This window comes from Chenopodium quinoa, unplaced genomic scaffold (genome assembly GCF_001683475.1).
Source record: "Chenopodium quinoa cultivar QQ74 unplaced genomic scaffold, ASM168347v1, whole genome shotgun sequence".
In the NCBI taxonomy this organism is placed as follows: Eukaryota; Viridiplantae; Streptophyta; class Magnoliopsida; order Caryophyllales; family Amaranthaceae; genus Chenopodium; species Chenopodium quinoa.
The window spans coordinates 3755341-3767207 of record NW_018744633.1 but is presented as its reverse complement, the minus strand read 5'-3'; the positions used below and the strand labels follow the sequence as shown (position 1 = coordinate 3767207).

The following is an 11867-nucleotide window of genomic DNA, read 5'->3' as shown; positions in this document are numbered from 1 at the left end:
ACATATATGCTCCGAGATGCTTAGTTGTGAGTTAGCGAACCAGCTGAACAAAGTTGAAAGATCATCATGCTAAAGAAGGAGAGGCATAAGACATACCAGGTTTCAGATACATAACATACACTTCATTATTGCAAACTTTGAAAATTGGTACATTTTGGGCTGTTTATAGATCCGAATGAAGAAAAAAAAAACATGAATTACACTCACAATCAACATATATCAATGACACAGTTATTACGGAATTGGCATACCACAAGATCAGACAGAAGGTTCACTTCGCGAAATCAGAATTCCATCAGCGTCAGCATAAAGCCATTCACCATCACAGATTCTTGTCCCAGCAATTGTGACTGGAACATGCTTATCCCCTAAGCCTTTCTTGTTGGCCTTCATAGGGTGAGAGGCCAAAGCTCTGACCCCAATATCACAGCTATTGATTTCATCAACATCCCTGATACACCCATTCACGACTATTCCTGACCACCCATTGTTCTGAGCTTGCTGTACTGGGTTGCCTCCTAGTATTGCACATCGTAAGCTCCCACCACCATCAACAACAAGAACTCTACCATTGCCTTTCTCCTCAAGAAAATCACGGATTAACACATTGTCCTCGAAAACCTTGACAGTGACTACTGGTCCGCTGAACACTTGGCGTTGGCCATATATGTGAAAGATTGGCTGCAGGGCTCGTAATTCACCACTTTGAATTAAATGTGAATTAGCATCACAAACTTCAGCTGTTGCCACCGAAGCCATGTTATTTAAGTACCTGTAGGAGGATATATGCAAAGGATTTACAAGTATAATAAGTTAGTTACCTAATTTCTAAGTGATAAATATTGAAAAGAAAAAAAAAAAAAACATGGTGAGCAGGTGAAACATTGGACCTAAAAGGAAGAAAAAAAAAACATACTACTGATACTAGTGTCATCAAAAATCAAAGCTGACCCAACTATGCCTTTATAGAGGCTCACTCGCCTTAGGCAGGTAAGGTAGAAGTGCAGAACTGTATCTTTCATATGAAGCTCTAAAGAGACTAATTCTAGTTGACCCTTAATCCAACTACAACAGGCAAATCCTAGTCATGTTAAATATGTGATTAAGACATGTTTGACGCATGACTTAGGTTTTCAAGGTTTTGGCGGAGGAACCTTCTCTCATCCACGAAGAAAAGTTGCAAAGAGAGAAGGGGAGAGGGGGGAAGGAGAAACAAAACAGGCCAAGGACGAAGCCTAAGTCAGCAAAGTTCGTGGCTAGACCTATATGTCCACTTCTGCAGCCTACATTTTTCAACCTAAACACTTAACAGAAATTTTACCGCCTCATCTAGCAAAACATTCAATGAAAGAAATGTACCTCAGAAGGGTAATAATCTTTTGCTATATTATCTCGACATTAATCAGAGCAGTACAGAACGTTTCTTCCTTAATCACACAGGCATAGGCAGTATAGAAGAAAGGAGTCAAAGTACAACCAATACTTGATATTGGATCAACATAACACAAATTCATGAGAGCATTTCAGTTAACAAAACACAATCAATATTACAATGACTTCATCTCTTCCACCTGATTTTTACTTAAGTGATTAGAATCAAAAACTTAAATTCATTGGTTAAGCTGAGCTTTATTACTCCCTCTGTCTCTAAATGTTATTCGGACATTGACTTTATCTTTTGTGAGAGAATTAACATCTAAGCGTTGCAACATCTAGAGATGGAGGGAGTAGTTTTTACAGATCTTTGCTGATTAAAACTTATTTTCACTTATCAAAATTGATTATTATGGAAACATCGTTTTTTTTTTTTCCTTTTAATCATACCTATAAATCTATAATTAGTGCTAATCACCAATATATACACACTTATGTAATTAATCCAGAAAAAACACACCTACAATTAGCAATCTAAGGATTTTTTACTGTTTTTTTGGCTATCTCATACCAACTTTCTATTACTAATTTGGATAGAAAAAACAAAATCATCCCACATTTTTGGACTAATCCCACATATGAATTTTGGGAAACATGAAATCACAACTAGCAGCACAAATACTAAAACTTATAGGGAAAAAAATCAGACAAAAATACTCAAATATTTTACAGCTATTTGCATTCAAACAACAACATTAATTCATCTTAAACACCCAAAAAAAAAAAACCCAATAATACCCACTTTCGATTTAATTAGTCACTCAACCATCCAATCACTGAACAAAAATATTGACATAAAAAAAACGGAACCCCAAAAACATCACATAATTATCAACTACAGAATTATGATAATGAAACTGAAGAATTTATGGTAGTGCATAATTTTATGATCGAAAATAATAAAAACAGAAATCAATTAAAAGGGAAAAAAAAAGGAAATATATAACAATAATGGAGCTTAATTAGAGAATTAATTACCTCCCAAGTGAAAGCCCAAGAAATGAGAAGAAGAGGGAGAATGAGAGAAGAGAGAGAAAGAGTTTAAAGTTGTGATCTTTCAGGGCTCTTCAATCAATCTATGACAGAGATACTCTTTTTCTTGCTATTTATGATATTAATGAAATAATTAAATGATTTACTAGGACGAATAAAACGATAAATTATGGGTATTAGCCTTTTATTATTAACTAATGACACAGTGATAGATACTCTTACGGTCTGCTCGAAATGGACATGTCAAACGGGTCGGTTGGGTTATTTTCGGCTAATCTTACTTTTGAGATCCGTAAATATGTTTAGTTGATAATGAATATTCTGTATAAGACATTAACATTATCACATATTCTATTTTTTTTGAAATTTAAATACAAAGCTTTCTTTCTGATCGGAGTCAATTCGCCCATTTTTATGGTCATTTGGAGTGGTTAGATTTAAATAAAATGCTACTTGTACTTATCAATTTCATATTATCTTAATTTTATGACAATAAAATATTTATACAATAACAATTAAAAAAAATACAGCTCAAACTATAGATTATTTTGAGAAATGACAACAAAAAGAAAAACACAGTTGGTATCAAACAAACTTGCAAAATCTCCAAAGTAAAAGAAATATACCTTTCCCCTTTGTCAAAACTCAGAAAAGAATATGCGTATCACCACTACTTTATTATCAACTTATTCATGTGACAGCATTTTCTTAAGTTTCATTATCCAACCATTACTCTTTTTTCATATTTCTTCTGTGTTATAATGATTCTTGAATAATTTGTACATTATTGTATATAAAGTATACCATGACTCCATGATATCCAAGCATGATCCTAGTTCGTTGTAGTTTATCCTTCTCCTTACCATTAAAAAGTTCAAAAAACAAAAAGTTTGTTACAGTTTATCATTGTAATTAGTAATAAGTCGCCAATAATCTTACAAAAAGTCCTCGTAAAGTTGTATCGAGTAACTGATTAAGCATATCGCAATTATAATCTGAATAAAAACTCGCTTATTCAAGCAACAAGTTTTGTTACTAAATCTGTGAGTGAGATTAATATCATTGTCTTGTCCCTATTCCTTTGTTTCAGAGCTTTGCCTAGTTACGGCCTTGTATAGGAGTTCATCCCAACAAAAATAAAACCTGTTTATTAGTGTTACAGTTTCAGAAAGAAAGTTGGAGGAAGAATAAGCATAGATGAATGATTGAATGCCATAAAAGCAGCCAGTTGAATGCCAAACCATATCTACTGCCTTAAAAACACGAATTATAACATCTTAAAATCTCAAAACCGAGTATACATCCACTCCCAAATTACAATATCAGAAGATTCAGACAAAGTTTAAGAGAAATTACAAGCTCAAACAATAAACAAGCTATTCTTGCTGTAAACAGGACAATTCAACTATGGGACAAACTACCCAATGCAACTGCTAATATTATCTTAGCTAGCTAGAAATCATTCTATAAGCTTGTGAATAGTTTCCATATCAACGGCTTCATTGAGAGTGCCTTTCTCGACATGATCCCACCATTTGTACAAGAAGTTGTCAACGACCAGCCTGAACCAGGGGGAAAGAGTCACACCTTCCTCACCTGCATCAGCTTTCCGGAAAATCTCCTTGAGATCTTCTCGACTGACATACTTGGCATCAGCAACTTCATCAGGATTAGGTTTCACTGTGACATCTCTTACTATGAATAGCAAGTAATCAACTGCAACATGATGCGAAGAAAAGTCAGTATGACAACATACTTCAGAATGATAGAAAAAAGGGAAGGGGGGATAGGGAACTGCTCTTGCACAAGTATGGAGTATGATTTTTATAAATTCTTAATGACCAGCAGGAGGTCCACTAGAACGAATTGCAGAGCAGGACAGTCCTGTGACTAAAGACGGCACTAGGCCGGGCCGGCCCAAGGCCCGGCACGAAAAAGCACGGCAAGGCACGTGCACAATGTAGGCCCGCACGGCACGGTATTGTGCATGTGGGCCGTGGGCCGCGCCTGGAGCGTCTTTATTCGGGAGAAGCATGATAAGTCGATAAAGCACGACTAGGTCTGGCACATCAAAGCATGCTAAAATCAATGCAATTTTGCTTATGTACGCAAGCTTGGCACGGCACGAAACTTGTGGGCCGAGCCTAACTAACCCCAAAGCACGTGGACCGGGCACAGCCCAAAGCCATCTTTACCTGTGACTCCTGGCCACTTCCTAAAATGTCGATCAGTTAGAGCCAGAAATAGCCGGTATAAACCTGGGCCAATAGCTAGAGTCCTAAAGAAGCAGGAATTGCCGAATTGGGTTGTTCATGAGAGAATATTATTAAAATGCAAATGCTGATACATTGACTGCATTTTAATAATTTTTCGCTTTTGCAGAACTCCCTTACTAAAGTAACATTTGCTGTTAGAGTTATTTTTCTTAGCACACCAATATCATTTTCAGCTCCTTGATCATGCAAAAAATATGTGGTTCAGATGCAGAAAACTGCACTGGGGATATTCTAAAATGTGCATATTATTTAGAATCTCATACCTTTAATGAGGAGCCAAATAAAAAAAAATGGTACTCTTATGACCCCATCACAGAACATCATGAGAATGGATAATGAGCTAGAAGCTATAAAGAATATAACTCTTGAACTATCGAATGTAAAAACTAATAAAGGAGACATAAAATAGGGGAAATAGTTTAAGAACTTACGTTCGTGCTCTCCCCATTTTCCATCTGATGGGGCTTTGTACAACATACGTCCAAGCGGAGTAAATTGATCAACTGGCACATCTTCAGCTGGAATACCGAGCTCGTCCAAAAGCTTCCTCTGAGCAGCATTCCTCACACCTAACAACACAGAAATTGATTCAGATTTCATACCATATGTTTAGACATAATAATGTGTACATTTTGGGGCAAAATTTGAGTACCAAGAACATCCTCTTTCATCAGCTCTGACTCACGATACAAGGGATGACTACAGCAAGTGTTGGTCCACACTAGAGGGAAAGTCACCTTTGTCGCGGAACGTTGCTGTACAAAGAATGATAACAAGTCATGCATATATTTCAAGAAAACTGCTCAAAATTACGTTCTACATAATCTAGAAATCCTACTCAGCAAGCCTAGAATGCTAACATGACACAAAAGTCCCCACATAATGTGATATTGGAATCAAGTGGAGTATCTGTGAGCAAAGTCTCAGCTGGTGTGTAGTGCACATTTGTTTCATATCAAGCATGCAAGCAAATACAATTTAATCTGTCACTTTGAATTTTGACTGCCTATACAAGACAGATCAGAAAAATAAGGAATCTTTAATAAGAAGCAAAAAAAGACAATTTGCTGACAATGAGAGTGATAACGCATATGTAGACACAAGAGCCTGATCAAAAATCAGATCCTCAGGAACTTCAATCTTAATTTCCTTGAAAGGATGCAAGGACTATTAAATAACTGATCACACATACAAGAGAGTCATCTTATTTTCAAAAAAAAAAAAAATCTAGAAACAAATGTTTTCAAATGCACAATAACATACTCATAGCTATTAATAGGTTTGTGTTGTGGACTCATGGCCCAAGGTTGTTGAAAAGAAAAGGGTAATTAGCAAAAAATACAAGCAGCATAAATTGGAGGGTTTCAGTTATAAAAAGTAAACTATGTACGTCCGGTAGTATTGAAGGAAGAGGGGTTGGGATTGTCAAGAAAACAAGGGAAAAAGAAAAGAAAAAAAAAGAGCTAGATTTGATGACATATTCCACTCAGTTGTCCTAATAGTCTATTAATATATGTAATCATATCATACTAAAATATATAGACCAATGAAAAAAGTAGGGAAGCAAGAACAAGAAAATTGACTTCTTTTTCATCTCTTAGGTCTAGAATGCCCCATTGAAAAGTAAATGAAGACCAAGCAACCACTATTGACCGAGGACTTTATAAATACGTAGTAGAAAAAATTCAGTTAGATCAAGCTGATAAAAAACTGACTGCAGAGAACTGTACTTATAAGAATATCGGGTGATAATTATCACTAAGAAGGTTACATCAGCGACAGCTGAAGGGAAAAAGATTATTCTGCTAGTTTATAATTTATCATATGAACAAGCCTTTCTTGTTTCTTTCTAGGTCAAGGCTTCTAAATCTCAGCCAAAGTATTTCTAATCACTCAACAATAAACTTCGACATTAAACAGACAATTGTCAATTTAAAAATGGTGAAGCAGGCGACATACCTGAAGCAGTAATTCGTATTTTGAATTGAACAGAAATACACTGAAAGCTCTGTGAAGTGCCTTCCCTGCATTAATAGTCTCCATCAAGTGACCTGTAAAATGTGAGCAAATTCAAAGAATAAGAAAACCATTATTGTGTGCTAAGAAGATCCGTGGTAGTATAATGCATGTAACAAGAGAGCTACTAATTTCAATACAACAAGTAAATTTCTTTTAGAGCTAACCATAGACCAAAGAAAGACATTTCAATTCTATTATAGTGATTTGATTTATTTGTGCTGCATCTAACTATCTATTGTCTCTATCAATCTCTTCATGAAAAACAGATTGTTAAAGATAATAGAGCCCAATTACTCTTATTGTATGCTCCAAAAGGTTACATAACGGTTAAAAGGAAAATTTATCAGTTACTACCTACCAAAGTAAGGGGTTTATCAGTTACTACCTTAAAAAAAATGTTAATTGCTACCTTTTGAAGCAGTTTGTGATTACTATTACTACCTTGTATTCTTTTCAGGCTGAATAATCTGGCGATAATGTCATAAAGCGGTCATATCGAAATTACTACCATATAACTAAATAAGAAAAGGCGAACTAATATAAATCATTAAACCCCTAATTAAAACCACTGACAATATATCCACGTTCAATGTCAATTGTTATTTTATTTTTTGACATCAAAGCTCCGATTTCCCACGAATTTGTTGCAAATCTATGTGGGATTTGACAAAAATGAATAAAATATTGGGTAAAAGAATTGAATTTTATAAATCCCTAATCAGAAAGATGAACCAGGAAAATGTGAGAGAAGTGTCCATGGTGTTAATGATAATAAATGACCATGATTAAGAAGATAAGAGTAAAATTTACTTTACTAGGTCAAGATCATTCAATTCCCTTGTTATTAATATATAGCGGATTAAATGTTTAACACACATTATGACATCACAATCGGGCAAAACTCGCCGAAAAGCTAGTAAAGGTAGCAATAGTAATCATGACCCCTCATAAAAGGTTAATTAACAACTTTTCAAAAAGTAATTGACAAACCCCCTACTTTGGTGGGTAGTAATTGACAAATTTTTTTTATTAAACTACAAAGTTCCAAGATAAAATATAAAAAGTGGGATATTCAGGTTAGAATGGTAAAGCTAAAGATACTACTCAACCTAGGATAAAAGACAGCCCTGATTACTCAGGCTTACATCGAACCAAAGATAAACTTATGCTAAATGTGACAGAAAAATATATCTAATAAAGCTTATAATGGCTTTCTACCAGCATACCAATGATAGAATAAAGCAGAATATATTTCATACACCATTAACAAGTCAGTTTTAAGGCATCAGGCATCAAGCGGTAGTCATGGTTTGCTATATGCTAGTGATACCACTACCCATTCAATTTAGCAGGAAAACAGGATCCAATGCACACCATAACTTTCATGTTATTAATATGAAACTCAGAAACCTATTGATTGAAAACAATCACTGATAGTATTTACTATCAAGTATCAACTTCAGGGCTTAAGTGTTAAGAGTGTAAACCAAAGAGGCAATTCAGCAGAAACATGTTAACTTCAGTGGTCGAAATGCCTAAACAGGTCATCATATCAAATGTGACATCTAGGGCAACCCACATACCAAAGACCATGTTAGTTGTTAATTTGGAAGTAACATAGAGTCGGGATCATTCTAAATTTTGTTTGTACAAAAGGAAGATAACAAGAAAATCTTAGCAAACAGTTATATCTATGAAAAGGCAAACTACGAGAGGTGAAGAAAAACTCACAGTTGTACTTGCTATCATGACCAATAACGTTGTCACTCTCATCCACCAAAATACATCTGCAAAATAGATAAATTAGGTATTAAAAAGAGGGTATATGTTGTAATTGAGTCTTTGAAGTACTCTAAAATGCAATAGTGGGAGATTTAATACAATCCCAGATTTCTAAATTCTAATATATAAATATAACTAACCATAAGAAACAATTATAATCTCATAAAGCATTTGTTAAATATAGGTAGTTTATTCATTAAGATTTGATGGCAAAAAAAGTGAAATGCACCAAAAGCCTAGATGCTAATACATATATAAATTTTGTGATTAATCATCAAGGGTCCTGACTTAGAATTTGTGATGTACTGTAATCAATTCGTCGCCAACAAGTCCACTCAACAGCGCGCTGTGCAACCTTGACAATGGGCAGTGCTAGACAACAAGCAAAAAAACATAGAGCACTTGCAGAATCGGATAAATATTTAAGATCATCCTATTATCTTTCAAAGCATATTGATTTAGTGAATTACAGATACTTATTTGATTTCTATCAACATAAACACAAGTCAAATATGATCCAAATTTTGGCAAAGTACATACAATTAACATGTTTTCCAGAAAAGTAAGCATATCATTTAGCAATTATGGTACGTTCTCATAGCAGACTACCAACCAACCACTAGCATTAATATTATTTATTAAAATTAATTAAACTATCATAAACAAATATCGCAGTATGATGAGTAAAATCAGCAGAATTGAAGCAATAAAAACATGACCCAGATCAGCATTATCCATTAATTCAAACCCCATCACTCCAAAACAATCATCAAAACAACAAAAAATTTAATCAATTGACATAAAACCCAGATAAACCCAGAAAGATAAAATAAAAAAAAAACATCATCAGCAGGCATTAATTCAAAGGGCAAGCTTAAAAATGGATTATAAAGTGAAAAAATTATACTCACTCATCCTCAAACATGAGTCGTCTTTGAACAGCATCCATGGTGGAATCAGCAAGTACGTCACCCATGGTTGAGGTGGCGAAAGATCGAGCAGAAGAAGAAGAAGAAGAAGAAGAAGAAGAAGAAGAAGAAGAAGAGGAGAGAGAAAAGGAAGACAGAGATTTGGGGTTGTGAAGAGAAAGAAAGAGAGAAGGTTTATAGAGGAGAGAGAAAGAAGAAGGTTGGTTGAATTTATAGGCAGTGGTGGCGATACATTTGAGATGCGATGCCATTTCCACTATTATTATTATGTTGTTTATACTTCGTACTATTCTAACTTGGGACGACGATGAATCGATGATTAATACTTTTATTTTCTTCTCAATTGTCTTTTATTTTTCTTGGCATCTTTTACCACTTTGCTTAATCTTGCTCTATTCTATTCCCCTATAGGGAATGCCTAACCCGGAGTGACTCAATTCGGAATTTGACCTTATACGGGTATAATAATTTGGCATGACCTATAATTATAAATGACTTTGTTTAGTTAGACATATTCTGACCTATGATTCAATTTGACACCTCGAATTAATTTGTTGCTAATTAGAAATTTGATTATTGTGTTGCTTTGTACTCCCTCCGTCTCCGATTGATAGTCACTTTTTCCATTACAAAAACACTTGCGTGGACCTGGTCCACAATAATATTATTGTGGTCCCGAAGTCTATACACACGCAACTGACATTATTTTGAATATAGTGACCATTATTTTTAACATAGTAACCTTATTTTTAACATAGTAACCTTTATTAAAACTACTACAACGTTTAATAATATTGTGAACTTGAAATACGGCGCTACTACCCTAATTTTAGCATAGTGGCCTTTATTATTCATATTGATCAATATATAAAATATTTCATTACAAAAATAACCACTTAGGCCTATATATTACCACTGATTTTTATTTCAACATAGTGACCTTTTTTAAAATTATAGTGACCCTTTTTTTGTTAATAAAACAACCATACTTTCTCTAATGTTAGTGGTCCACAATAAATTAGTGTGAACCAGGTCCATTTAAGAATTTACAAATCTTGCGTGAACCTGGTCCACAACAATATTATTGTGGACCTAAGGTTTATACACACGTAACTGGCATTATATTCAACATAGTGACCCCTAATTATATTATAGTAACCTTATTTTTAACATAGTAACCTTTTTTAAAACATGTATGACCTTTAATATTATTATGAATTTAAAGTACGAAATTATGTTGAATAATAACCTAATTTTAACATTATGATCTTTATTATTCATATTGACCATTATATTAAAATTTTCATTAAAAAAAGTTAAGCTGTTATAGCTTTTATAATGTCACATTAACTTTTATTTCAACATAATAACCTTTATTTTAATATAGTGACCTTTTTTTTATTAATAAAACAATCATATTGTCTCTAATGTTAGTGGGGCACAATAAATTAGTGTGAACCAGGTCCATTTAAGAATTTGTATTGCCATTATTGGTGACTCAAAATGTTAGTCAAATTTGTTTTTTTCAATTACCATTAATATTATCTTTTTACCAAAATTCTTAGTTGTATGTTTACTTTATTACAAATATTAACAAAGATAAAGACATAACACTCATATTACCAAGTATGTATTGTGAGGTTTGTGTGCTTTGTATGGAATTATATGTTTTAAATTTGATTATGTAAATCTTTAATAATAGTTGATTCATTTCAATTCCAAATTGAATGAGAATATGGATTTATTCAAATTGGATCAACCATATCATTTCATGAGATATGTGTTTACCCATTCATCTTATATCCTTGATATACTAAGTAAAATATTGCTTTTTTTTATTATTTTTATTACCAATTAAAGTTGATCTAAGATCATGATAAATCATATTCTTTGTACTTAACTACTTATACAAGATATTAAGAGAATGGGGAATAAATAACTTAACTACTCAAGTGGTTAAAGTTTCCTTCCCCAAATTCCAGAGATTCTGGGATCGATTCTTACCCTCGTCTTTGTGGCTCTTTAAACAACAAAAAAATATAGATATTGTTTCACTGCCCTTAAAAATTAACTTTTCCTACCATCTTATTATTGGTATTGACTATTCAATTATTATTTTTCATGGGATGTTTTATGTTGACTATTGAGTATAGACAATATAGTCATGCCCACTCAATTTGATTAAGTAAGCCGGTGTATAACAGTATATCCAATAAATTTCATGTCAATAATGTTGTGTTAATTGTTTTTGATTTTTTTTTTATATTGAAGGTCGGGGTGGTACCTTATTTTCTAATTTCTACCTTACATATGAGCAAGATCAAATGATAACACATAACAAATCAAAAAAATCATATCACCTTAAATAATTACAAAATCAGTACAGTGATGATCAACTGATTGAGTATATCAAATGTGTTTAGAATCATTTAAA

At 33.5% G+C, this 11867-nt stretch overlaps 2 protein-coding genes across 2 annotated transcripts; both read right to left on the bottom strand.

Annotated features, from left to right (window-relative positions):
- Positions 1 to 70: 70 nt before the first annotated feature.
- Positions 71 to 2563, bottom strand: LOC110701093 (putative 4-hydroxy-4-methyl-2-oxoglutarate aldolase 2). Its single transcript, XM_021878685.1, has 2 exons — positions 2413 to 2563; positions 71 to 772 (listed from the first exon to the last, which is right to left on the bottom strand). The coding sequence occupies exon 2, from the start codon at positions 757 to 759 to the stop codon at positions 259 to 261; it is 501 nt and encodes a 166-aa protein (XP_021734377.1). The 5' UTR covers positions 760 to 772; positions 2413 to 2563; the 3' UTR covers positions 71 to 258.
- Positions 2564 to 3637: 1074 nt separating this feature from the next.
- Positions 3638 to 9791, bottom strand: LOC110701087 (isopentenyl-diphosphate Delta-isomerase I-like). The gene is made up of 6 exons (XM_021878679.1): positions 9416 to 9791; positions 8454 to 8509; positions 6663 to 6754; positions 5356 to 5458; positions 5135 to 5272; positions 3638 to 4143 (listed from the first exon to the last, which is right to left on the bottom strand). Exons 1-6 carry the CDS (start codon positions 9682 to 9684, stop codon positions 3887 to 3889), a joined length of 915 nt encoding a protein of 304 aa, XP_021734371.1. The 5' UTR covers positions 9685 to 9791; the 3' UTR covers positions 3638 to 3886.
- Positions 9792 to 11867: the final 2076 nt, after the last annotated feature.